This window comes from Oreochromis aureus, linkage group 5 (genome assembly GCF_013358895.1).
Source record: "Oreochromis aureus strain Israel breed Guangdong linkage group 5, ZZ_aureus, whole genome shotgun sequence".
NCBI lineage: Eukaryota > Metazoa > Chordata > Actinopteri > Cichliformes > Cichlidae > Oreochromis > Oreochromis aureus.
In genome coordinates, this window is record NC_052946.1 from 35,150,288 (window position 1) to 35,178,286 (window position 27,999).

At 40.2% G+C, this 27,999-nt stretch overlaps 1 protein-coding gene across 6 annotated transcripts; it reads right to left on the reverse strand.

Moving 5' to 3' along the window:
- Positions 1 to 7,175: 7,175 nt before the first annotated feature.
- Positions 7,176 to 27,973, reverse strand: LOC116320713 (ras-related protein Rap-1A-like). 6 transcript variants are annotated; one of them, XM_031740389.2, is made up of 8 exons: positions 27,832 to 27,973; positions 20,744 to 20,832; positions 18,625 to 18,693; positions 18,254 to 18,310; positions 16,944 to 17,084; positions 12,748 to 12,891; positions 12,295 to 12,425; positions 7,176 to 8,254 (listed from the first exon to the last, which is right to left on the reverse strand). In XM_031740389.2, the coding sequence occupies exons 2-7, from the start codon at positions 20,798 to 20,800 to the stop codon at positions 12,336 to 12,338; spliced, it is 558 nt and encodes a 185-aa protein (XP_031596249.1). In that variant the 5' UTR covers positions 20,801 to 20,832; positions 27,832 to 27,973; the 3' UTR covers positions 7,176 to 8,254; positions 12,295 to 12,335. The 6 variants fall into 6 exon arrangements, with proteins under 6 accessions (XP_031596249.1, XP_031596250.1, XP_039467820.1 ...); XM_031740390.2 differs by having other exon boundaries at positions 20,744 to 20,837; positions 27,832 to 27,951; XM_039611886.1 differs by lacking the exon at positions 27,832 to 27,973 and adding an exon at positions 27,595 to 27,795.
- Positions 27,974 to 27,999: the final 26 nt, after the last annotated feature.

Genomic DNA, 27,999 nt, shown 5'->3' on the forward strand with positions numbered 1-27,999 from the left:
TCACAATAAAAGATCACATTGCCTACCTGGTGTGCTCCAACAGTAACACAGAAAACCGGAGCAAAAAAATGATGTGAAACATAACTACACACTTTATTTGCCTTCGTTTCTCTAAGATAGTAGTCAAATTAATTCTTCACTGATAGCTATTGTATTTTACCATAATTACATATGTGTATATTATGTATATTACATATAGATATAACATATAAGAATACAATCTTATTCTTCCTGCAGAGCATAAAGATAGATGAAGATAGAAATATAAAAGACTTTTAAAAAGGATGGGAAACACTCCTGATTAAAGACCCTGAATAAATGTGGTGACAGTGGATATGCATAAAGCCTCTTCAGCATCACCTCCATGAAACATATTCAGGTCATTGACCTGCTACTATATCACAGGGGGTGAGGACGGGGTTAGATTAGCAAAGAGGGAGACCATCCGAGACTCAGGCTTTGGAGTAAATTGATATTGAAACATCACTAACACCTCTGCAGCCATCAACCCCTCTCTAAAGATCAGGCACACAGACACAAACACACAGCTATATCAGCACTTACACACAAACACACACACACTCATTGTGTTGCAGACATGTGGGAGCTAGTGACCAGGAGGGAGAATGAGGTAATGATGAAAAAAGCAGAAGAGAAGAGAGCCTCCTCTAATGAGCTATTGACATTTTCAGATGATGAGTTAGGGGAGATGTACTTAGCTGCTGGTTTGAAAAACACGAGCCCGTGATGGGCCATGGAGAAAATAGTAATGATTAACGTTTAAAGCTAAAAAGATGGCCCAAACACTCAAATGAAAAAATACAGCAGAGAAAAGAAATAATAGGTTTTATGTGACAATAGAAATTTTAGACAAAGAGAAAAAAAAACTCATAACTCAAATTAAATTATAGATAAATAAATAAATATAATGTCATAGAGAAAAGTCAAAGATAATATGATAAACTTGACATGAATTAAGATACAAATTGTAAACAGGTAAGAAGCATAAAAAATAACTGCAGAGTGATATAAAGTCTCATAAGGCAAATGTGTTTTATAGTATGAGGGTCAGCTTGTCCTGAATAATCACACATTCTGCATACATGCCCTACTGACTGTGTAATATTATGTTAATGAAGAAAGAAGAGCTATATACAAGTTACATTCAACCCATCACACACACACATTTTTATTACAACATGGCCTTATTTGTCTTCTTTTTTTAAAACAACAGTTTTATGAGTCAGATGAACTGCATATAATCATATTTACAGGACATATGTGTATTTGTTAGCCTGTCATTAGATATTATGGCTCTGTTTTGGTTGCCGTTCCTTTGGCATTAACATCTACTGTATTTCCATTATTGTGTCTATTCTGGGTCTAAGGTTAAAGCCAGCATCACACTCTCTGCCTCCAGTGTAGATACACCATATCTATATGGTATAGTGTTGGACCACACCTCTTAAACTTTGAATTTAGGTGTTTTTAGTCTTTGGTTGCCACAGGTGTGTAAAATAAAGCACTTTCAGCCTGCCTTCATAAACATTTGTCAAATACTGTATCACTCCAAAGAGCGTACTAAATCTGAGTGTGGTACTGGTATCGACGCCTCCTTTGGTGAAATTTCTTCCCTCTTAGATATTCCATGTTCAGCTGTAAGAAAAAAAGTTTATCAATCAAAACAACTCAGCCACCAGGTGGATGACCACTACATAAAGTTACAGAGCGCTGGGGTATGACAGTCTCCAATGCTCTCCAATCTTCTGCAGAGTCCCGAACCTTTTCTGCAATTAACATCAGCACAAAACCTGTGCACCAGGAGCTTCATGACACAGGTTTCTAAGGTCAAGCTAGTCATCTCGGTGAAATGTATAGGTGGCTGCAATACTGTTGTCCATATAGTGCATATGAGCAAACAAGGAATAGCACAAATTTCCTATACTGAGGTAAAAGGCTTGAACTCAAATCAGCAAATCCAAACTAAACACACATGTTTTCTTTATTGCTCTTTTCCAGAGTTTTCACTACAGAAGTGGAAAGTGGAAATTCACATCATCCTGCCTCACCCACAAAGCCCCAGTAAGCTTTTTAATGACTGCTCTTTTAATGTTTTCATCGAGCTTAAGTGCCCAGTATTTTGGCTTATGAACACATACTCCACTTTTGTTTTAAGCTAATTAATAAAAACAAAGAGGCAAACAATACTATGCTAGCATGCTGAAATATGGCGTTAAAGATTTATCTTCATCGTGTTGGTATGCTGGCATTAGACTTTAGCTCGAAAGATTTGTTATGTCCAAGTAGAGCCTCACAGAACTGCTGACACAGCGACTCTGTGAGGCTTGTTATGGGTTTGCTTTTGTGACCACAATTATTTGTGGTTATTCTTTTTCCATCAAGGCCTGTAATTTCATCATTTGCTATAGCCAAATGCTTGCATTTCCGAGTGCTCCTCATTTCTTTGAATATCTGTAATAAACAGTCACAAATGTTCCCTGGACATGTCGCAGTCGACTCGTAGCGGAGGAAGGAAGCAATAGCAATGAAAACTTTTGTAGCATGAGTAAGAGCTTTTTCAAGACAAAGCGAAAGGCCTAGCTGGAAACACAACAAGCTGATTTATGCTTGTGTTGATGGAAAACCTGTTGTGGATGCTTTTATGAATGATTTCACTCTCACTGTTAAACATTTGTACAAAACATTGTGTCTTAAAAGAAGAAGAAAACCCCAAAGACGTTAACACTCTAAATAGGGTCCTGGATTTTTGCCGTCAGCTAATCCAGCCATCTGTCTGTCTGTTGCATGTGATAAAACCACTTTTCAAAGGTGGCATAATGTGAGTCATTTTTCATTCACTGTCAGTCCAACAGTGATGCATCAGCTCAGTCTCCAGTCAGACACATAGCACTGCTGAGACCAAAGAGTAATTGACTGGAACTCAAGCCAACGGGCACAGGAAGGTCCCCGAAGATCGGCTGCCGCTCTTCTCCTTAAATACATTAACATTGATTTTTTTTTTTTCACTGTGCTCTTGTCATCACATACTGTGCAGGTCATGGATCAGAATACACTTTAGGTAGTGGACCAGGAGGAGAATGTTTGATATACAAACAGTGCTGTGCAAAAGACTTGAGCCACCACATATTCATTTATGTTTTGTTTCCAAGGCTTTCTGAAGCTCTTTTACAAGATTTTCTTTGTGCATCGGCTGCTTTTTCACTCACTTTCATTCCAGTCCTTGTATCTGACCATTTTCATAGGATTAGTTTTTGTTATTTAAGCCACTTACTGTAACTCACTCATTCACCTATGAATCATTTAAGGGGTGAACTAATATTGTTACTATACACAATAGATAACTTAGCAAAGAACCTATTTTAAATGGCATCTTTAGGCCTTTTTTGATCCGCAGCTTGTCACAAAAATACATTTTGTTCCAGTTTCTTTAGGTTAATCTATGAAAAATGCCAAAGTTACTGTTTCTCAGGCATAAGATAATATTTTGCACCAACAATAAGATTCCTGAAGAGTTGTTAGCCAAAAACATTGCATATTTCGGTGTGCAGTGCATTCTTGAAGAAGACCTGGCAGGCCTGAAAAACTACAGTAGATGAACACTATCTGAAAGTCTTAAAGAAATAAGAAAAAAGCTGCAAAGACCTCACACAGGTCTACATCCCCTACCCTGCCTCTCGCCCAAAGGCAGATGGGATAGGCTCCGCCCCCCGCGAGAGTAGAAGAGGATGGATATATTATATGGGACTTTTTTTTAACTTTCAGCCTTTTACTTTGATGATGTGAATAATAAAGTTGCACTAAATCAAAATAAATATGACTTCCAATAAACAAATTTAAAAAATATTCACACTAACAGAGTCCCTACACTACTCCCAGTGATCTGCTCTGGACTAAAAGTAGCATCAAAATTAAAACAGGCAAACTTCTGTCAAAACAGTCATGCCACAAAGCTGCTAAATATATACTGCTGTATTTTTTTGTGAGCATGTGTGTAAACAAAGACAGTGACTGTGCTGCACGGCTGCCTGTGTAAATACATGTGGAATTCAGTGTAAAAACATGGCCTCTTGTTTCTTATGTAAACACACAGGTACACCATTGGGAAAAACACCATCCATTTCAATTAGGCGCTGCTGATAATGACAACTGAAGGCCTTCATTTTAATTACAAAACTGCGTGATTGCAATCACAGTCAGGCAGACTGCTCGTGCTAATGAAAATATTATACGTTTAACAGTGTGTGGAAGGGAATAAAGCAAACCAATGTAACTGAAGTATAATCACCAAATCAGAAAAAAGGCAATTTATGAGTTTTCTGCACACTCTTTTGTGTGCATCATTGCAAAATAATAAACCTTACAATTTAAAAAAAAAAACAGCTAGAAAAGGGCTTATTCTCAATAAATCATGTGGCATATAAGAGAATTATCTGAACATCAGAACAGCATCAATATGCATTATCAAAATAAATATATTACAGACAGGAAATGGCAGATGATGAATCCTTGGAGGGCAGACATAACCTTGCACTCCAAACTGTCAATATTCCCCCGAGAGTAAAGCTCATGCTCACTCTCTCTACAGAAAATGCATTAGACAGAGACGATATCCTGGACTCGCGCCTTCAATCTATTACACACAACCACTAATCTGTTAATTGATCTGGCAAGGGGAAAGGAAAAGTGTGTGTGTTTGCGTGCATGCGTAGGGGATACGATGCTGAGGGATGACACGACTGAATAAATATATAATCTTTTATAATGGGTTCAGGGACCTGGAGTGGATGAGAGCTTGCTTTTGTTTGGAGTCCCCCTTTAAGAATTCATCCAAACCAGTTTGTTGTTGGCAGCCTACAGCTAAGACCAGAAACAATATAGAAAGATTTCCCTCTAAATAAATGTGTGCGCATACATCAGTGACAAGATTCCAGTAAAACGTAGGAGAAGATCATGCTTATGTAGGATAATGTGGGACTCTGTTTGGTATGTCTGACTTAAAACATTAACACACATAAAGTGTTGCAAACATTACCTACCCACAAGTATTTGGTAAATAAGCACAGAAGGAGGCTAGAATTGCCTCTATTTGCTTCATCCAGTCAAAAGTGGAGAATTTTTTTAACTCTATTATAGCTTCATTTCCTTTTATGTTAGTTTATATGAGATTTGCTGAAACACTAAACCTTTTATCAAAATGGAAACCCCACAATTACATCTTATTCAGTGCAGAGGTCTTTACATGCCACACTGCCCTCATTCACAGTACAGGTGTGTTTATAGTGCTGCATTATAAGTAAGGGAGGTCATGCTTGCAGGGCCATTGTTAATTTTACCTGAGCTTTCTCTACTGTGAAAAGTCAAATCTCAAATGTGAAAAAGGTCAATGGTTATGGGAATAACGTCATTTAAAAACTCAAATGTTAACCTGATGGTGGTGCTGGATGTAAAAATAATACGAATAATAAAATGGGGAGAATCCCATATCGGGCAGCGACGAGTGTGCATGTCTAAAAGCTTTCAGCCTCATCTCTAAAGTAGGCTACATATTGACATACTTCATCCAGTAAATGCAAACTTGGACCTCCAGGAGATGATACTGGAGTGAAAGGACGACACTAATGACTCTGATCATTTCAATCAAAAGACGACGGACAACAATATGCTGCAGAAAATATCAAAATGCAGCACTGTTTAAAGGAAATATTAGAGCAGTGCCAAGAATCATACCAGCTGATTGGCCAAACATACACTGACACATTTAAAGCGGTCAGCATCGTGTTAACGCCTTTAAAGGACCTTTCAAGCTGTTCTTTCCTGATAAAAAAGGACATTCCAGCATTTCTGTTTCAGTGTTTTTATACTCTGTATGCATGTGATCCATGTTGTTGCCTTCTAGGATAAAAGTGGAGGTACAACTGGTTTCATAAGCAGATAATGCACTTTTGTACAGCCTTCACGTGGCTCGTACTACAAAGATTAAATGAAATGACTGATGTGTTACCACGTTTGATCCAGGTTCTGAAAGTAATACATTGTGAGGATGATCGCATTTTGCATCGGTGAGTGCTTTGATTTTACTCAAGCCCACTTGGTACCAAAGAGTCTTTCTACTTTTCCGAGGGGAGTCGGAGAAGCTGAAGGAAGCTCAGAGTGGAGAGTCAGGGGGATGGCAGCATGCATTCTTTCACTGAGAGTGTAATGAATGCAAAAGTGTTTTTTTGATATTACTCCGCTTCTCAGCCGCTAAAGGGATTAGGAGCCTGATGAAGGCTGGGGTGTAGGTGATAAGAGTCAAAAACAAGAAGAAGTGAGTCATACGCTCTGATCCTTTCACCACCGTCCTCACCAGCAGATTTTTAGCATCCTCCTCTGCGTGACACAGACATCCCCCTCGGAGACATAAGGAGCTTAGATGATGCAGCATTTTTTTTTTCCTCCCTCCTACAAGAAAAACTTGAAGGAGACTTGCACTAATAGCGAGCTGGCTGCTTCTGATTTGAAAAACAGGTCAAGCTGTAATTTTATATGTTAACTATTTAATCATGACTTAGCATTACAAAAGAGTACAAGCACGCACTTATATTCTTGAGGTTAGAAAAACCTACATTTATGCTGCTTCACCTCCACGCAATGCACGGTTTAACCTTCCATCGTTTGTTGTATTTATATCTCTGCGCTCTCCTTTGCTCTGGAAATCAGAGAGAAGAGATTACAGAAAATCCCGTCTTTCAGGTGAGAAAGTGGGATTAAAAAGCAGGCTCAGAGTACAAGGTGTGAAGAATCCCCCTTTTCCTTCCGGATGCTCACAGTGTTTGGTGTGAAGCAGGATGTTGAAGGTGCACTGTGTGCAGTTTGATTATCCGATTAAAAGCAGCATTACACGTTAAAAATTAACTGCTGGCTTTGCATGGTTTACTGTGAGAGCTTCTAGGAGGTAGCGTGTCCATGTATTATTCTTGTTAATATACTGACACCTAATGGTAAAGCAAAGCACGTGGAATAACAGTGCACTGAACAGTTTCTCCATTCAAAATCACTGGGTAACTGATTCCAACCAACATTACATCCCCAAACAATTCCCATTTTTGTTCAATGTGAAATTCCAGAAAACAAGAAAATCTTCTGATCTCATATTTCATCCCAAATAAGTCAAATCCACTTTGAATAAAAGTTTAATTCACAAAAATACATTGACCAGTATAATGAAAATGTACTAAAATGTACTTTAATAATCCATAAAAGCTGGAACATCATTGACAGAAAAACACAAGAAGCATTATTAGAGTTGGTTTAGTATAATATATTTCAGCTTCGAGAGACATAGAAATCAATCCTTATTTTTCCCCATATTTCTTCTATAAAAGACCCATTTTTTCTGAAGCATTGTTATGCAAAAAGAAAAATGGCAGAATATATTATGGGAGCTATGAAATCCCGGTGACTGAGTATAAAATTAAGTCACATCAGAGAGAGATATCGGCAGAAGAGAAGTCCATGAACAAGAGGGCAAACAAAGAAAACAAAATGTAATAAAAATAATAATAATACATATCATATCATAGACCTCGATCTATCATCACTGACATGACAGGCGTGGAGAATAGGTGTATGGCTATAAAAAAAAAAATCTCACTTTTCCACTTTGATTTCACTTGAAAACATCTACACGTAATAACTGATGCTTTTTTTCATGCTCGTTTTTGAAGAATATTTATAATCATACAACTAAAGAGGTCAACTTCCATGTCTTTCAAATACAATATTGAAAAAGATGAAAAATACTGAATCCAAGTTCTAACTTTGTTTTCCTTCTTAAATGCTGTTATTTCTTTATGTTAAGCTGTCAAAAAATAAAAATAAGGGGCTGGCCATGTAGGCAGCTCGTGGACTTTTTTTTTTTTTTTTTTTTTAACTTTCAGAGGCTTTGCTGCATTTTAATCAGAACATCGTCAGTTTGTGGTGCTGTTGTTGGTGCAGAGGTGGACGCTGCCCGTTCAGCGTTCACACTCAAACTGAGACACAGAGGAAGGTCCTCGGAGGCGAGAGACCAGAGTCTTCTCTCTCTTACTGTCTTTCTCTTTTCATTCTCTCTGGTGTAGATCATCCTCATCTTTGATAGGAGCAGTTCAGTCAGCTGATTCACCGTTTATGGCTGATGGAGGAAGGGTGGGGTCGGGGCTGTTGGAATGCTGGCACGTTCCAATCAGGGCAACAGTTCTTCATTACAGCATTTCTGCAAGACAGCACACTGTCAGTCGTTCCATAGCCAACCCAAACCACCCTCAGAAAGAAAACTAAGGCGGCAGTGCCCTCTAATGGCTGCTGAATGGCATTGCAAGTGTTGCAATTTCATTAGAAGAAAAAAAAATACACGGGCATATAGCATATATTATACCACTTTAAAGTAAAAGCATTAATGATTACAAGAATGATGTGCATAAACCTGGGATTTTAACACTTAAAAATAAAATTATAAAAAAAAAAACTTATAACCTGCTTTTTGGACCCTTAATACAAAGTTTTGCATTCTTGAACCTCTTAGCGCTTTTCTTGCATCTTAACCAGACCTTGGAAAAGAGATCAAATGTTTTACACAAAGCCTCTGGGGAAAATCGCACCTCAGAGCAGAAAGTGAAGCCAGCAGTCCAAGAGGGAGCACAGAGAAGTACTCCTGCATTATGTTCCTCAGAGGCACTTTCAGTGCCAAAGGCTTTAGAAAGCAGAGTGATCAGCATTTTGTGGCTTCTCTCAGCTGAGCAAAACTTCAATCAGTCCTTTTGCCAAAAGTCATGTGATGAGGTCTGCCGAGTTTCTGCTTGGGATGTTTAAACACTGATCAGGTGCCATATTTCCATTAACAGTCTGAGCTCTTAGCTCATGCTCAGCCTGTGCTTAGTGTAGCTGCTGCAATTAAATGAAGGTCTGTCTGGGCGGACACAGAGCTGCTGGTGTTCAACTCACAAACAGCAAAATGAGAACAGAGCACAAATAACATAATAGGAGTATATGCATGATGCTACAAGTGCAACTAGCAGGCTCGTGATTCATTTGCAGCCCAAGCTACCTTTCAGAGAGGCAGTGACAATAGGTTGGTAATGAGCGCAATAACAGATGCCCTGCAGTAACCATTCTTATTTCAAGTGTTCATGCGGTCTACTCTCATGTTGTTATAATCACATTCTGGCTACAGCAAATCTTGTTTTTCTTATTAGTCTTACAGTTAGCTTTCATAACTTCCATATGTTGTTGCTCGGTTTCTGATGAAGTATTCATTAACAGACCTCTTCAGACACATAGTAGATCTCCTTCAAGAATATTAATGATAGCTTTATTTCATAAAGGTGTTTGGAATCTAGGGCCATGCAAGCTATCAGCTCCCTAAATTTATCCCTCTCCCAGTGAATACAACGACAGATAAAACCAGAGACTCAAAGTTCATGAGCTCATCAGGTCAGCATGCTGGGAAAAAAGCCACAAACTGACATGTCCCATTAACTCTCTGCGTCCTGTCTGTGGCTGGCACTGTATCCCCTCTCTCCCTCTCGCAGCCTATGAGCTGGTGGGCTGTGAGCAGTGGAACAGCGAGGTTGAAATCCCGTTAGTGCTGGTTCATTGGGCTGGCCGGCGTGAGTCGGGTAGGGTGGAGGTGGGGGGTGCTGGGAGTGCTGACGCCACCCTGGGGCATGCTAACAGAGGCCCCCGCTCTCACACACTGGAGCTCTAACTGACCAACACAGATGGGTTCAGACGAGGAACGCAGTGGGTGGTTCAGCGACCCTGCTGTCTGGGCTGGCTACAATGGCACTGTCTGTTTCACTAATCCAGTTTTATCTGCAATATCAAAGTTTTATTCCTCCACCCTGGAAGTTAAAAGTAACTGAAGACGTAAAATCTCTCTGTTGGCTGTGTGAACCTGTCAGGTCTGGCAACACTGAGGTTTTGTTCTGACAACAGAGCCCAAAATACCAGCTAACAGATTGTAAGAGCTTCTAAAAGCGACTGCACTCTAACCAAAACACTGGAGGGAAGAAGGAAAAAAAAAAAAAAAGTTGTTCAGACTGTCGCTTGTTCAGCTACACCCTTTTTAATTTCAAACAACGAAGACTGCAGACAACAAAAACAAATATGAGCTCCATTTTGCTCTTTTAATTACATTTGATTGTTTTCACAATATCATTCACCAACTAACAGCGAATAAACTGTTAAAAGCTTTTTATTCTTGCACACGATTAGATTAGTTTTTTGCTCCAATCCTTATGGCAAAATATCCCATAGGCTTGTCAGTCCTTTATTATTTATCTGTAGGCTTTATGGATGTACACTCCTTATTTGTGGGTTCAGTATAATTATAAAAACAATAGCCAATTACTGATCTGGAAACATTAAAGCAGACTCGGGAGAAGCAGTTCATGTTTGGACATTATATTAAAGCCAGATGTTTATTATTGTGGAAATGCTATGCCACTTTATTACTGACAGGGAAATGTACTGACCAACTGTGAAGAACTTATTTGTCTACTTGGAAAAAAAAGCATAGATCTCTTAAAAAAAACGTTAAGGGTCAGAGTCCTGCTCAAGGGCACATCAGCTTCACTGACACCCAGGCTTTAGTCCTAAAACCCACTCATGTTCCATCCTGCAGCCCTTTGATCACCACCAGATTTAGTCCCCGAGCCCAAACCAAACGCTGGCAAACATTTGGGTATTTAGGCTCCTGTGCTGTCGGCAAACACAGACCAAACAGCTAGTGCAAAGTGTTACGTCATTTGCAAATTCACAAAAGCTAACAGTTACATCTCCTTTGTACAGCGTCTGATCCAGATTCAACCTTTCACACAGCTACTTCAGCAAACAGGTTTAGCCTTTGACAGAAGGTCAAATGACACATCATGCAAACTAGTTTGTTTGAAGCATTCTGAACAGTTTACGCTTCACTATCTTCAAAGTTTGGAAACAATGAGGCCCGATTCAGTTATCTCCATGTGAGGGTGGCTGCACATCCTAAGTTCTTACAAGATTTCCTCAACTGAATAGATTGAGAGTCACCTGAAGGAAACTTTCTACATATGTAGTGGAAACTTTCGAAACTGGTGAGGGGTGGGTTAAATGGGCTCAGTTCTACAATGAGAATTATGACTTCTGAATAACAATGAAGCAAAAGCAAGTACCTAACAGCTTCCTCAATGTGCTGGCCATCTATTAAAATCTCATATATAAGACTTATACAACTGTAGAAGAAACAAGGAAACATATTAGTGTTTACAGAAAATGCTTTGCAGCTCCAATCTGCTCTCATGCTGTAGTCCAGACTTTGACGAATTAACTTTAATTATTGCCTACGGTCATTCTAAAATTAACAGACAAGATCGTCTGTTTGGAAGGATTCACAGAAATAAGCACTTAGCGTGACAGTTTTCAGACTTCCTCATTACCACTGTCCACTCAACACATTTTTTTAAAAATCCTGTGAAAAAGATTTCAAAAGAAGCAGCTCTTCGTCTGGGAAACAACATGCTGACAGATCAGGATTTTCCAGATGTAACGGGCTGCTGCAGCTTGCTGAGGTCTGAAATTTATCTCCAGTTATCGCAGACTGACTCATTCATATAACAGGAATGAAGATTTAAAAAGCATTTCACAGGTCTGAAGGGTAATTCACGGATGCTTTCATTTCTAGACATTCACAAGGCCTATGCGTCATCAGTATCAATGAAATGATATTCACTGAATGACGAGTGAAGTTGTTTGTAGACTGTAAGAGAGCTAATGACAGATCAGTGTTGTGTATCTGCTGTTAGGTGGAAAAGTTCCTCTTCAGACAGTTTTAACCCAAGAACCTCTCTTGTATCCAGTTAAATGAATCACAGGGAGCCAGGTCAGGCATTACCTCATGTTGCTTGCTATTTCACACACTATAATTGTGTAATCTATCGTCTCTACCTGAACCCTCTCTTATACCTCCAGCTGCCTGGAGGGGGGGCTCCATCTCTAAACTGTATATTTTGAGTTTCTACAGGTATAGTAACCACTACAGACAGTTTATTTAGACTATAAAATTAAAGTTGTTTCGACTTAACCGCACGCAAACAAACCCACATGACTAAAACGACAACTGATGTATGCAGTACAATCGGAGACAGCAGGAAGATCAAAGCCATTACATAACAATTAATCTGACAGCTTGTCTATGAATCATGAAGTTGTGAAGATGCCAGCTGCATGGGTATTTAAGACTAATGTGTTTTGAAACTGTAGACACACACACACACACACCTGGCTCAGAGCTGCTGCAGGGGCTGAAGGGAGAAGGGTCTTTAAAGCAGGACACAGTTGGATTTCTTTTTTGCCTTCTTCTTTTCCACTGGCGTTTTCCTATTTATCTGTCTGACCAAGTCATAGAAGATCTAAGAGAGAGAGAGAGACAGCACAGATAAAATGTTAATAAAGCTCTAAACCTTATACCTTTAAGTAGCCACACACAGCCTCGTCACTAAATGGATTTGTGTGACAGTTTGCAGACACAAGGTTTAACAGGATGTAGCCCAGACAATCAAGTATAATCCATCTGAGCTCATTATTACCTACATGTTAGAGAAACCTTAATTATGTGTCTTAAATAAATACAATTCTACTGATGATTGCAGTACACACATCCAACTGTGACAGACGGAAAACAAACTGAAAAATATATAGAGTTGCGTTTTTGGAGGGGACGTTTGTACTCACATCAAGGACGTTGATCTTTGACTTAGCAGAGGACTCTAAAAAGGCACAGTGGTTCCACTGTCTGGCCAGGTTCTGGCCCTGCTCCTTCCCCACCACACGCTCATCCTCCAGGTCGCACTTGTTCCCTACAAGGATCATCGGCACCTGAGGACAGGTAAGAGCAACCAGGTTCTGTTTGTGCCCACATGATTTATCCCCCATTGTCTGGTCATATATTCCTTGTTCATGCATTTTTAAAATTTCTTTTAATGTAAAACTTAACATTTTATTCACAAAAACTTTTCAGATTCCTCCAAATCCATTTGTCCTTACAATCTAGACTCCACTCTGTATGTCAGCAGGCTTTTTTAGGATTTAATATACATCCTACAATTTGTATTATTCACAGCTGAAGCTGTAGTCTAGCTTCACATCCGACACAGATAAATTAGAAGTATACAGGATACAAGTATACAGCTTGAATCACAAGACTGTACATAATGACAAAGGTGTTTCCTGTAAACACGTTTGCATTAACTTTTCTTTTAGACTTGACTCTACTTTTTGTAAACTTAATCATAAACCTTTTAATGCCATCTTGCGGTGAACAAGGACCCTTCTTTGGAGGCGCAGCTGGGGATGTTACAAAACAAACATCATCAAGATTGTTTTAATCCATTTGTCACTCTTTACTCTACCTCAGGGAACGGTTAACAGTATAAAGGCCTGGGCTTTTTTATTGAACACACCAGCCACACACATACAAACAAAGGGGTTAAATCTCTGGGTGGACTGAAAGGTAGTGAAAAAGCAATATTTGCAAAGAAATGTACAACTCAAAGTAAAAGACTGAAGAGATGAGTATTAACAGTCAGTGAGTGTTCTTTTCTCTGAGGCCTGAATTGGAGGGTCACAAAGATGATCAATAAAAAACGATCTCCTTCCCGGTGGGAAAGTAAAGAAAATCATTTAGGTTACACAACTGTGTCCAGAGAGATTAAAGAATCAATATGAACTGACGAGGAAGGTGGTTTATTTTTAACTTTTGTTTCTTTAAAAGGGAAATAAATTAAAAGCAAAGCTGAGGGGACAGTCACTGAGATTAAGTGCAGCCGGTTTTGGAAACTCCTAAAACAAGCAATGCTGCTTCTTTTGTTCTCTCAAATGTTTTAATAACCAAGGTCCCCTCAAAAAAAGAAAAAAGAAAAAAGAAAGCCTGAGGAGGACAGAGTATTCTGGGCAAAACTTCAGCCTCAACTGTCAAAGTAGGCAGAGCTGGGGCAGTCAGGGTGTCGGGATGCGTCTCATCCTGCCTGCTGTTTCCTGCCCGGCTATCTAGGGAGAATGCTGGCCCGGAGGAAGTTATGACAGCCCCGCCCAGCTGGGATAACATCGCTTTCCTTCCTGAATATTTTCAAATGTTTCAGCTGGATTCCATGCTCCAGCTGCTCTCTGGAATTATATGACACAGAGAGTCTGTGTGTGGATGTGTTCATTCAGCCTGTGCTGCATTTCCACATTGAAACTTGGCTTAATAAACTAATTACTGTAAAACTGTATGTTAGAAAACATCTCAGATGTGAGGAAGACTTTAAGATGTTGTCACAGGGTTCATTCACGGGATATCTGTGTTTGTGATACAGCTTTGGAATCAACCGATGGAAAAATTCTGCATGCAACAAAAGAGGCGCCAATAATATATCAGCTGGGGAAGTCTATTTGTGGCGCCAAATAAATTTATGCATGGGAAATCCTGCCTTCGCTCTCTTCTGAGGATCTACAAATGCCCCCCCAGACATGTCTTGTGGATGTGGAAAATCTACATATTTTTAAGGAAAATACCAGTATCCTGACATGCGCTCACTTGTCCATACTCTTTCTCCCCCCCCAGCAAGTCTTCTTTTCAGAGGTTGCTATTGGAACACTACCGCCAGGCTTCTTGAGACAAAGTAAGCTATAGGGTGAGTATTTTGCGCCCTTTCTATGGGGCAGATGACAGGAAACTGAGATGTTTAGATTAACCCCACAGAGGTTGGTGGTTGATGTTTGATATCTAAACAAATCGTCAAGCTGAACTGCTGAATGACACTTCTCCCAGGGGTCCCGGGAGAACCAGTGGTATGCTCTCCTAACACAAACTCTTGAGTCAAGCTGGGATAAAAAGAATGGTGAGATGGCTGAAAGGATGGAGGTATGCAGGGAAAAAAAAAAAAAAAAAAAAAAAAAAAAAAGTTCAGCATCAGCAGAACACAAGGCAGCATTAGCCTACTTGAAGAATCCACACAACCCACAGAGAATCTGTTCAGACTTTATTAACATGCTACAGACAGGTCGTATCCCGCCCACAATGGCACGCCGAAGATTGGATTGTGGGTAACAGTGAACAGGCGGATACAGAACGACAAAAATGAATGGAGTTGGTTCTTTAAAATGGAGCAGTGAGTCACAAGCATTGGAGTCAGGCATTACTACCATCCTAGTCACACGGGCAGAGACTGAGGTGGCCCGGAAAAGTCATGAGACCTCTCTTACATAAGAAGTGTGAAAGGAAATGAAGGAAGTGAGCTTTAATTCACTAGTGTCTGCTCACTTACTTTATTTTTGCCACTAATGGCTCTTCTAAAGAGATGGAATTTGACCCTACTGTGTTCAATGAATGTACAACCATTAAAAGCCCTTTTAATTGAGCCTGGTGATATTAAGTGCATCTGTACATTTTGCCCGCTTTGCAGTAAATGGTGCATGTCAGAGCTGAGAATAAGAACAGCTGTAGCAGCATCGACAGTTTCTGCTTTAGCTCTGCAGTCACTTGAAAGATTTCTCAAACTAAGAAATCTGCCTTCTTGGAAGAAAAAGGGAAAACATGCCCAGCATTTCCTTTGGTCATGCATTCTTGCAAGGGGCAAAAAAGGATAAACAGATATCACGGCTATCAAAGGTAAGGGCACAAATGACCAGTGGACTGATAGCTGGCAGAGTGGCCATAATAGCCAGATAAGCTGAACTGTTTAAACTGAAAGACGTTTTCAAAGGGAACAGATTTCCAGAAGAAAAGAAACATCAACTCTTTCCTTGCGTGTCGAGAAGCCACTGGTCCTGCAATCCATCTGTTAGCCTGAGGCTAACCTCAGCTCCCAAACCATGGAAAGCCTAATGAAGAACCACAGCTTCACAACCCAGAGTTTTTGATGAGCTGAGGCTCTCCTTGCACTTCATGCCTGACAGTCCAATCACCCACATAGAGTGCCAGACCACATCAACACCACAAGGCTGGCCATCAAACAGAGGGGGGAAAGAATGCAACAGAAGCTGAAAAGGCCAGTTCAAATAAAAGCAGCAGAATAATTGCACAAATATAGAGTAAGGGGAGCAAGAAAAAGAGAAAAGAGAGGTATTCTGCTCCAGGCTAGACAGAGGCTTTACAGATGGCTGACGGGGAACAGAGAGACGTAAGGAAGCAAAACCAAGAGGGTGGGTTATGGTAACATTCATTCCCTCAAGAGATCACCAAAAAAGGGCATCTTAGATCCTGCTGACGCACTATCGGCTCGACCAGAGAGGGGATAGAGGGCTTACTCGCTCCAGCAGTCCCACAATTTAGCAGATACATAGAAAACTGGAAATGTGCTGGTGACAAACAACAAGCTTGGAAAATAAGGAGATGACACATGCTCTTATTTGTAGCGTCGATGTGAGGCAGGCCTGATGGAGAAAACCACACAGTATACAGAAAAAAAAACCCACAGGAGTAAGGGTTTAACATCCAAGATATTCCCCTACTTTTCTCCTTAGCCTAGTGAGCACGAGTGCTCGGTGTCTACAACAAACACTGATGAAACCGCAGGGACATACACACACACACACAACGTTAATATTAATCAGTGCTCAGTTATGCAGAGTACACAAGTTTGCCACTGTTTATACTCTATAAACATAACACTGTGACACTGATTGTGTTATGTTCAGATAATACAAATCTGCAATTAATTGCATAACACAGAGTGATTATAGTGTTGAATGGTATCTATAGCAACAGTCTGATCAGGCCCCTGAAAAATGTAGGCAGCTGAGCCCACGGACACAGGGCGTTTAGGTCTAACTGTACTCGTTGCCACTACTCTGCTTTATACAGCCCACGTGATTAAAGAAAATTTTAGCCACAAACTGATAAAATTATAAAACACTTGTACGCTTACACCAGTATGCAGTATACTTACATCCTCTGTGTCCTTTACTCGTAGAATCTGTTCTCTCAGGTCTTGGAGGTCGTTGAAGGTGGACTGTGCTGTGATGGAGTATACCAGGGCGAAGCCTTGGCCATTCTTCATGTACAAGTCCCTCATAGCTGTGAATTGTTCCTACACAAGGGGAAAGAAAGATGGAGAGGCTATGAGCACTGTCATACAGCTTCCAACGTTTTATATAATTTTTACTGATTGTTTTTTTTTTTTGTTACTCTTTTGTTCGATGCACCAGTTTGACAATTACATTGTAATCTTCTCACAGATATGCAAACTTGACTGGATGGTTGAGTCTAAATAATCATTAAATCATTTGTCAAGCTTAGTTTGTTGGCTCTAGATTGTCCCTTTTGTTTTGACTGGTCCATTTGTCAGAATTAAAACAGAAAAAAAGAAAATAAGCAATTTCAGGCCAGTGTGCGTCGATGAAACTGAACACCATTTTATTATAAACTGAATAATCACAGTGGATTGGTTGAAATCCCACTGGATAAAGAAACAGTATTGTGCAGGATAACAATTCTTGGATGTCTGTCGGGTTTTTCAGCAAACGCACACACGCACACTGTAATGCAACGTGGGTCTGTTATAGACAAACCCACACTTAAAACAGTTTTTGCACATATCTAGGATAAGAGATGATGTGTTTCTCAGTCGCCAGTTCCCACACAGACAAATGTTTCAGACATTTTCTTGCACGAGGACACCAGTGGGGGGTAGGGGGGCAGAATCAGACTAATGTTAGATTGTTTTAGAATATTTTGTACACCAATCATAGATACACCATAAAAAGGCATCACAGTGTCCGCTCATAACTGGATGTCATTTCAGCTAATAAAGATCTCATTGCCCAATGTATCTGTGAAATACAACTTGTTTTAATGTTTCACAGTGTGCCAGACAGTCACATCTTGTATCAAATATCATTTATGAATATGTAAAAACTGCAGCTGAGGAAAAAGATATCTGGTGCCAGGAGTCTGTTTCTTTTCCCCCAGATTGAGCCTGAGTAGCATTGACTAATAGCATCTGAGCAGGTCACGCTCGAATGCAGGTAAACAGTGTGTGCAGAGAGAATCGACTGCTTTCTGACTACAATTTAGCTTTAAATACATACATAAATAAATAAAATATGACTGTTTTCCCTAGAGGCCAAATTACCAAACAATACCTAATGGATTCTCTGATCTGAATCACCTCTTGATTTACTAAAATACATATTCAGGAGTGCATATGCACAGCAAAGCTGGGCATCTGGAGATTTCAGTGGCAGTGACTTTACTTACTGTGCCGGCTGTGTCAAGAATTTCAAGCATACATTGCTGGCCATCTACCTCCACTTGCTGTAAGAAAACACATGTAAGAGCATCTTTAATTTCGGGTCACTGAGCAAACAGAATTCATAGGTTATATTCATAGGTCATACACTGAAGACTGAAAGAGACAGCTAACACTGAGGGGAAAACATGAAAGCAACCACACCAGTAGTATGAAGTCGCAGGGAAAAATAAAGAATGAAAACTAGGAATGAGAGGGTAACAGTGAAGAAGCAGTTGAATGAGAAAATTTCCAAGCACAATAATATGTGAACCTGAGGAGCAGCTGGTAACAATCAGCTCATTTCAAGCCAGCACTCTGCCTCTCACGGGACACTCACCTTTCTGTATGAGTCTTCTATTGTAGGGTCATATTTTTCCACAAAGATTCCTTGTACAAACTGAACTGTCTGTAAAGGGAGACACACAGAAAGCCAACATCAAACTTCTGGAGTAGCACATGCAGCCAAAGTGCCATATCATCTAACACTTTGTCCACCTACGATCATCACAACTAGACAGGAATGAGGATGTTCATGAAGCCCAGCTGTGACCAAAAGCACCACATAATTATTCTACTGGCACACTTCTAAATCTGCATGTGCTTGAACTCTGACCATTTTTATTTATCAAAAAATATTCAGTTAGAATAGTAAAATGTAGAAAGTACAAGGGGTGATCCCGAGTTTAGGATTTGCACTTGTTTCCTCATTGCTGTGAACCCAGAAGATGCAGAGAGTTAAGAGCTTTCAATGCAAGCAAAATTGAGTAGCGCAAAAGAAGTTACAATAAAATAAAGTTTAAAAAAAAAAAAAAAAAAAAAAAAAAAAAAAAACTGCCTGCACATTCACATAAAACAATAGTGGATGACAGGATCACAGGATCCTTTTCATGGTAAACAATAATCCTTTTAGTACATCCAGCCAAGTGAAGAAAACTCTTCTAGATGTCTATTATCCAAGTCTACCACAATGAGAAGACTTCAAGACAGCAAACAGAGGGTTCGCCACAAGGTAAAAACAATTTAGCCTCAAAAATGTTGAATATAGTATCCAGCAGTTTAGGCCAGATTAGACCTAGAAATGCAGAGGTGCCAGCCCAGTGTGGAAACAGCATTATTTAGACCAATGAAATGAATCACTCAGTAAGAGAATAATATGAAGCAATAAATATGGAGAAGGCTTGGAAAGAGGCACACATCTCCATCTGTAAAAACATGCTGTAGGACTGCATTAGCATGTGTAGCTTCCAATAGCACTCACCATTTACCAGTGATGTGACAAAAGACAGAGGCAGCTAACTCTGAAGCATATAGGAATATACTGTCAGTTCAGATCATTGACAGGCCAGTGTTTCACAGTACAGATGGCCAGAAATCTAAACCACACTGCAAAACCAACCCAGAAGTTTTTGGAGGTTGAAAAAAACAAAACAAAAAAGAAAAACAGAAATATTCTGCAATGGTCAAGGTAATCGGCTGATCTCAATCAAGAAAAGAATTTACATGCTGAAGACAAAACTAAAGGCAGAAAGCCCCACAAACAAACAACTACAGTCAGCTGCATCAAAGGCCTGGCAAAACATCACAAAGAAGAAAAGCCATCTGTGGTGATGTTCATGGCTTCCAGACTTGGGCGGTATTAAAAATGAACATTTTATATATAATTATATTAGTTTTTCCAATTACATGTGAGGCCTGTGCATAAAAATGGTTATAATGCCAATGTTTCTGATCTTCAATTGCATAGCAGTTGCTTTATTTCAAATCTCATATGGTACACAGAGGCTAAATTATGATAAATGTGTCACTCTCCAAATAAACGGCGATGTCCAAGTTTGGATTGTGCTCATAGTGCTGTGCATAGCAGCAGGTTTACATTGGTGGGGTAGATCAAGTTCACCTAATAACATCTTAATCCTGCCCATTTGAGGGATTAACCTGACACCTGGTTGAAATTAGCTGAGCAAAGCATACGACACATTTCACAGGCATCTGAGGTCTCCTGACAATAAAATACATCACTGCTCTGGTTCTGTTCTCTATCAATCTTAAGAAAAGTAAAAACCAGATTACGATGTCTAGACATACAAACACAGATGAGCTTAGGACTGGCACACTTTGAACGTTTCAAAAACCCTAACAATAAAACCATTATATGTATTATATGTATACATGCAGCTAGTATTAATAACACAGGCCTTGGAGATAGATTAAACCCTTGTCAGCAAACAAGCATGTTCTCAATAAATCCTTTACGAAAAAATTAAAACAGTCAAAAGACAGTTTCATCTGGGCTCTATAAACCTCCATAGTTAACAATCTTTTACCGCATAGTTTCCTTCAAAAGCTAGCAAAGCCTCTTGCTGTTTTATTGACAATTATCTACAAAGTCTTTAGGGAACACATGGCAGGAGTAAGAGGCAGGAGATGCAAGAAGAGGTTTGGAAGGCCATACTCACCAACGCAGACTTGCCCACACCTCCAGAGCCTAACACCACTAGCTTGTATTCACGCATGGCGGGATTGCTTCACTGGACAGCCCAACAGTCTGCACTGGACAAACAGGGAAAAATCAAAATTGGACAAACAAAATGAGCAAAGGTGTGAAAAGACAGTGGGGGGAAAAAAAAGCAAAAAATAAATCTCTTTTCAGGCAAATCAAAGGGATTCTTTTTCCTGTCTGGTCTTTGAGTTTTTCCCACTCCAGAAAGAAAGGATTCTAGTCATTCCTGGAGGATATAGAGGAGAAGAAGGACAACAATGGAGGGAACACCCATAAGTGGAGCTGCTTCAGGGTGGAGGAGGTGAAGAGTATGTGACCCCTCTCTAACAAAAACCAGCTGTGCTGTGTATGTGTAGGGGGGAACTGAAGGAGAGAGGAGATGATACATTGATCTGGCAGATATTCCTCGTAATGACACAATCATTTGGCTTTCACACACCAAAACACACCCTGCTTCCAGATTTGTTAGTCACTGAGTCAATTTTTGGTTTTATAAAACAGCAATATGGTGGCGGTCTCCTTCGCTTATGACAGAAAACAGCTGAGGGAAGTGGAAAATGTGATGGAAGGAAATTGTGAAGTAAAAATATCCCTTTAAGGAACAAGGAGGTTACGAATCACTGGCACACACTGTGGCGTAAAGTCAGATGGGGTAGCCAACTGGGTCACTACAAGCTGGGCTACAGACTCAGAAGGGGTTTAGATGTAGCTAAGCAATGTGGGGATTTCTGATTCCTTATCTACTGATCTAACTTCATATCAAGCAGTATCTCAGGGTTTTTCCTGGCTCAGAACAGGTCTGTGATGAGTGTGTACACACAGCAATAAGAATAAACTCTGTGTACTTTAAAAGCAATCAGTCTGGTACCTTATTTGGCTGAAATCTTTGTTACTTCTCAACATTTTATAGACAAACATGTCTATTATAGTTGAGGAAATTAAACCCCCATTAACAAAACTGGTTTAGAAAAAACAATATTTTAAATAGGAGGAGATTTTCCAGTAATTGTCAAAGCTGCAGTAAAAAAAGACATTCAAACTTGAAATATAAACAATTCTAAATTACTGATACAACCACAAACTGTGGTGGGGATGTATTTAGAGAATACTAAAAACATTTTAATATCGGTTTTCTTCAAATACACGGCAGCTGACTGCCAGCTTATGTTTTAATGAACCAAGCGCTTTTGGATCAAGGGCTAAAAAGTGCCGCTTGTTGACAGCAAGGCTGTAATGAAAAAAATAAATAAAAATCAGATAGTAGCGCATGCTGAAATTAGGTCCCAAGGACAACTGTATAGCCTCGATTAATCATCAACTCTTTTGCAAACATCAAAAGCCCAATCATCAGCTACTCTGGAAGCAGATGATCCTCTTCTGCACTGCTTTTTTTAAATAGCACACGCTAAAGAAACTCTCAGGGGGAGTGGTCAAAGGACGAAGGACCTCCAGCTTCAATCACAAGCAGGGACCATGTGGGACAAGAAGGCCAGAGTGTGCATAATTCATATTCTCTAATCCTCTGCACTCAAAGAGAAGTTCTCCTTGCATGATTAAGGGAGGGGAGCCAATGGGCAGTGAAGAAAAAGAACAGGGATGCGTGAGTGCTATCCAAACGCGCACCCCTGTACGCTCATGTAAACATTCAAGCACAAAGTCAAGTGCATGCAGTGTGTTACATATACAATGTGGTACAGACAATGTCACACTTAGATTTAGGCTACACTTCACTTGTCAGCTATGTGCACATCACAATTCCACTGTGAACGCTGTGGACTGACCCTTGCTAAGACGGATGACGTCAGGGGCTCGCTCTGTGACAGAGGCACTCAGATTATTATGTGCCGGCTTCAGAGGTCATTATGGAGGATGAGTGTTCCTCCAAAAAAGTGCAGTCAAATTCTAGCTCCCATCTTTACCATTTCAAAACTCAGTTTGCAGCAATTGTTTCTAAGGGTCCACTCCTCACATGTGTCAACCAATAAAGTACCTACATGTTTTTTTAAAAAGGAGTAGAAAGGTATAAAAAGACAGTTTTCTTTACTTGGACAGGCTGACTAGCAGGAATATTTAACATGTTATTGATATGAAAATGTTGGGAGGAATGCACCTACAAACTGTCTGCCAACAAAAATTAAGACGACAATAGAAAAGAAAGCATCACAAACTACCAGGCAGATTAACTACTGTACAAAAAAAGAGAAGTGTGCAAAGCTGAATATGACAACAAAACAAAAAGGTCTGTGTGGATCGCCTTACAAAAAAAAAAAAAAAAAAAAGATAAACCAGAATAAGAGCCAGTCCTGACTTATTTCGAAGGATCAAGTCTCACTAATGGCTGGCTCGGTAAACAGGTTGACGTTCAATATCATTCATCTGCCTTTCCAAAATCAGAAACTCCAAAAAACTCCAACTCTGCCTTTATGAACTACAGCTGGTGACAGCAGTCCTTTTTCTGATCTTTAAAGGTGCTGTAAGCTGGAGGGACCCCTAACAAGAACCTACAGAAGGGGGACAACAGGACCAAGAGCCACTACACCAAAAACTCCAAGGCTGCACAGCAGAACAAGGACTGCTGGTCTATAGTACAAGACCGTGGAGTGGAAGTTCAGCCGCAGCATACGCGGCACACTGTTGAGATAAAAGTAAAATTAGAAAGTAAAAGCACAAAAAAAGACTCCAAATCTGTCATCTACATCTGGAATTTTCAGCACTGTAAGAATTACTTCTGACGTTAGCAGAGGGATTCCTCATTTCACAAGAGACGGAGATGTCGCCAAAATTTTGTTTCCTCTAAGAGTTTGCTGTTCAGCAAGTTAAAAATAATCTTTTCATTTACTGGACTAGTTTAGCATTAGTGCCGATCTCATTCCGATTTCACATCCCCTTTTTCACACAAATGTGATGTTATTTTCAGAACAAAATGGAAATTAAGCCTTACACTCCGGGTTTCAGGGTTTTTCACCGTGTCTCTGATACTGAAAAGAAGTTAAGTTTAATATTACTGACATTTAAAGGAGTTTTGTAATCACCTGCCTAACTGTAAGCAGATCTGACAGGGTATGGTTTCCCTTATTGCAATTGTGGGTGCTTACTACAGCATATAAACAAATATATATTTAAAAAAAATAGTCACAGGCGATCATGTGCTGGAAATAAAAGTAACTGAACTGCCAATGAGTACTGAGACCACACCCAACTTCTAAAAAAAAATTATTTTACATCATTTCAAATTAAAAAAATAATACAGAATACAGGCATGCAGCTGAGAAAGAAAGGCAACCTCATGGGCCTCTCTTACTAAATATTATATAGGTCAAACCATAACCGTCAAACCCAACCTTCATTTTGATCTTAGTCAGACCAGGGGTTTCCCCCTTGCATAGAATATTGCAGTGTCCATTCAAAAGGTTTTCTCCATTATTTAATGCCATACTGATAAAATTATTTTTAAACATTTCAATTTACTCCATCTTAAAATAATGGGAACAAATGAAAGACACCTCGCTTTTCTAGACAGGGGAAAACCATGTACACACCTGTAAAGTTTGTCAGTGTCACACTGACAAATCCTGTCCTGAACACCAGGCAAAGAACCTAAAACCACTTTGGTGGTAGTTCCCCCTACATGACCTGTCACTGGGAGCATATTTCTTTAGCATTATGACTCGCACACAGAGATTCTCACAGTGAAAACAGTACCAGACAAACTACTGCAGCTGCTAAACATAGGTGACAGTAACCCAGCCGGCACTTTCTCACCAATTAGCACTGTTGGCAGCACTGATATAGTTTTTTGTTTCAGCTCCTACCTTCAGGCAGGAGCTTCACAACCATCCATGTATGCACAAACAAACAAGCTGAAACACAGCTTTTACCCGTGACATTGATGAACACAGCCTGCCAATAACATATCAATAATCTTAGTGTAAAGTAATTTATATCCCGCATTTTTATTAATTTTTTTTATTTAATAATTTTACAGTTGTGTTGCTACTGATGCACCACAATAAATATAAAAAAAATCTAAGTCTAGAATCGGATTGCTTTCCTAAACTTTCATATGGCAGTCTATGTATGAAAACAACCAGGCAAAGTCCTGGTGAACTAACACGGAAGCTCAACTACAAATGAAGACCAATAAACCACTAAAAAAAAGGAGATACTGCTACTAATAAAGTATTGAGAAACAGACCAAATTTTCTTAGCTCAGAGTGTCTTAATTGATGCTAGAATCACTGGGCTTGGTGCCATCTTTCACACCCCAAATGAACATATTGATTACAGCTCAAAGAGACTCTGCTTCATGTTTAATTTGCCAGCAACAGATTTTTGTTTCTTTTGAGTTTTCCTTGAACTTGCAGCTACCTGCAGCCTCTTCTGCAAAAAGGTACCAAAGTGAGTGAAAAGAATACTCTCGTTCTGACACCTTGCCTGCATGATACCAGGAAAACTACACACAGCACAAGCCTGCAAACACAGTCACAATACCCGCAAACATACACACAGGGCCATTTAAGGACATCAGCTTTTAAAACCAAACCCCTCTCTTTCCACTGCCCTCAACTACACACTGTCATTCCCAAGAAAACAAACACACCACTGCTGTTAATCTGCTTTCGTAGTAACCCCAGCAAATAAGGAGCGGGAGAAGGCCACATGCCACAGAAAACATGCTCCTCTATGACATCACTGCATCACTCACCCTCTACAGCCAAAGGTATGTATCCATCTAAGGCTGGGAATTGGATTAGGTGGCGCCGGTAGCAAGAGCATGCAGCGAATGCAAGTCTGGATAAACTGCAAAACTTAATTTAGTGAACAGGAGGCTGTTCAGCTAAAGTACAACCTCCCAGGATCCACAATTTCCTGGTCTACTGAGATTAATCCAACAGCAACGAAGCTGTCACACAAACTGACTCAGCAGGATGGGATGACTGACAGCTGCCCTCCGTATCCTCCACCCAGTGCGGATGGTGAACATGCACACATCCGCTGGTTACGCTAGCAGCACAATACCAACTCTTGTGGGTTTTCGCTTGCTTGTCAAACTACATGTTGATGAGCTACGCTGTCAAAAACAAACAAAAAAAAAAACAAAAAAAAAAAACCCCTCTACTTGTGGTTTAGAGTGAGATAACAGTTGCTCCTAATAAGTGTTTTTATATGTTGAAAAGTGCTTGATCGCGTGTTACCTCGACTAAAAGTCGCAGTTCACTACACATAAGAAAAAGAAAACAAAAAGTACTAACTTCAGAGGCTGCTGACAGCTAGTCGATGATTAGAGTATAGACAAAAATATCTACAAACATTCCTTCGATCTTAGTTTAGTTGGGTCTAAGTTTAAAAGCACCTGTAATTTACTGGAGGGCGGGAGATCATTTTACTTTACATGAAATGTAAAGTACATGAAATTTCACCTGTAACAGATTTTCAAGTCCCGCTGTATAAATAGCTTGGCAATTAATTGTAACTAATTATTTTGAAGTGTATCAACTTAAACTTGTCTGTAATTTCCTGTAATTACTGCCAAATTACAAACCTCGCCAGGAAATTAGGAATTTACAAGCTTGTGAAATAAACGCTTACCACCAGAGTTACAATAAAGGGGAATGCCATGTTTTCACAGGTAACTAGAGTAAAATACTTTGTGAAGAAATACTCTCTTTTTTTCTTATCTCCTACAACCTTAAATGTCCCCATGAGTCAGAGCAAAACTGCAGCCAGGCACACAAATTCTGTGACTTAATTATGACAAAGACCCGTAACTGACAAGCCTTGTCAGCTGAATGCATCTGTGTTACTGAGGCCCTGACCTGTAACCACATCCTCTTTCCTAAGCGCAAAAAGGCTTCATGCTGATAGGATGGAAAAGGAGTAGCTACCTACTAAAATAACCTCTTCCAGTCTCTGTTCCTGTTCAAGAATCCTGACAGCAGGCTGGCTTGCTTGCTAAGAAGGAGGGTAGGGGTTATTGGCATAGATGGCATCTTTAAAGTCAGGTTCGAGGAAATGTGTCATTTCAATAAAGAAAAAGTGAAATAAAGTACCCTTGAGGCAGTGAGCCTCTTTGTAAAAAGGGCTGATTAACTGGGAAAGTGACCTGCTGTGTGTTTACAGTTTTAAGGATGGGGCACACACCTTTCCTGCTTCACATCTTTCCCCTGCAGCAGAAATAATACGCGATAGGCTGTCACGAAGCTTGGAGTCAGACAAGAGAAAGTAATTTGAGCTCTTTGGTTATCTCACTGTGAATCTACCTAATTTGCTTAAGGCAGCGGCATATGCTTATCACTTCAGGTCATGCCAAGTCCCTGCAATCTGTGGCTCGGACTAAACCACACAGCACAACACTGTCGATGTGTGATTATTACCACATGAGCTCCAGCAACATTAATCAAATTCTGGTCAAATCATAAGCCTGCTTACAGATAAACCCTTAAAATGGCATAATCTATAATCCACGCGAGTGAGGCCGGCATCTGTCCGCAAGCAGTCTAGTTTCAAACCAGCAACTAGCCTAAGTCCCGTTATCAAGCTTGTTAGCAAAATGCCGCTAACTAGCTAGCTTTAACTGCCTGCTGCGGGCCGCCGACACTTCACAAACCGCTAGCTGCGGCTCGTTAGCAGGCGAGCTAACTAGCCGACACATTCCCGACCTCTGCGCACTATCAAAACACAACCACCCTATCAGAAATCTGCCCCAATCAACCCTACCTTACTATTCCCGACCAAACCAGACGTGGCAAGCACTAAATCAAGCCACACTGCATTGTATTTTCTCGGGAAAGCCACAGCTAACGTTACCTGCCCTTCCGTCTGGCCTTGACTAAAATGGGAGTGCACACTCCGGTATGTACTTGCGGGCAATTCCTCTCCTTTATCCGGCGAAAAAACACACACGCATACACACACAGACACACACGGCGTGTGATGATGAATTCGCTAATGGCCACGCGAGCGTCGGCGCTACGTAGTCCCGTGCAAATGACTTATTATTCGACCGCATTCAGCACGTAGTAAAGTTTGGCTTTCTGCACTTACCGTATCTTGCTCGCTGTCTCCTCGCCGCTCCGCAAGTGTCAGTTTGCCTCGGGCCCGTGCGCGCAGCAGACGTCACTCCCCGCTGATTCTCATTTTTCTTAAAAGGGCATGACACATCGGCCGCGCGCCCCGCGTCATTTGCATGATAACGGACTGCACAGTAATGCT

Excerpts from the sequence above, each read along its gene's own strand:
- LOC116320713 (XM_031740389.2), bottom strand. The coding sequence starts at position 20,800 with ATGCGTGAATACAAGCTAGTGGTGTTAGGCTCTGGAGGTGTGGGCAAG. Across the intron at positions 18,694-20,743 it reads GTGTGGGCAAGTCTGCGTTG|ACAGTTCAGTTTGTACAAGG; the intron begins GTGAGTATGGCC and ends CTCCCTTTACAG. Across the intron at positions 12,892-16,943 it reads GAGTAAAGGACACAGAGGAT|GTGCCGATGATCCTTGTAGG; the intron begins GTAAGTATACTG and ends ACCTGTCCTCAG.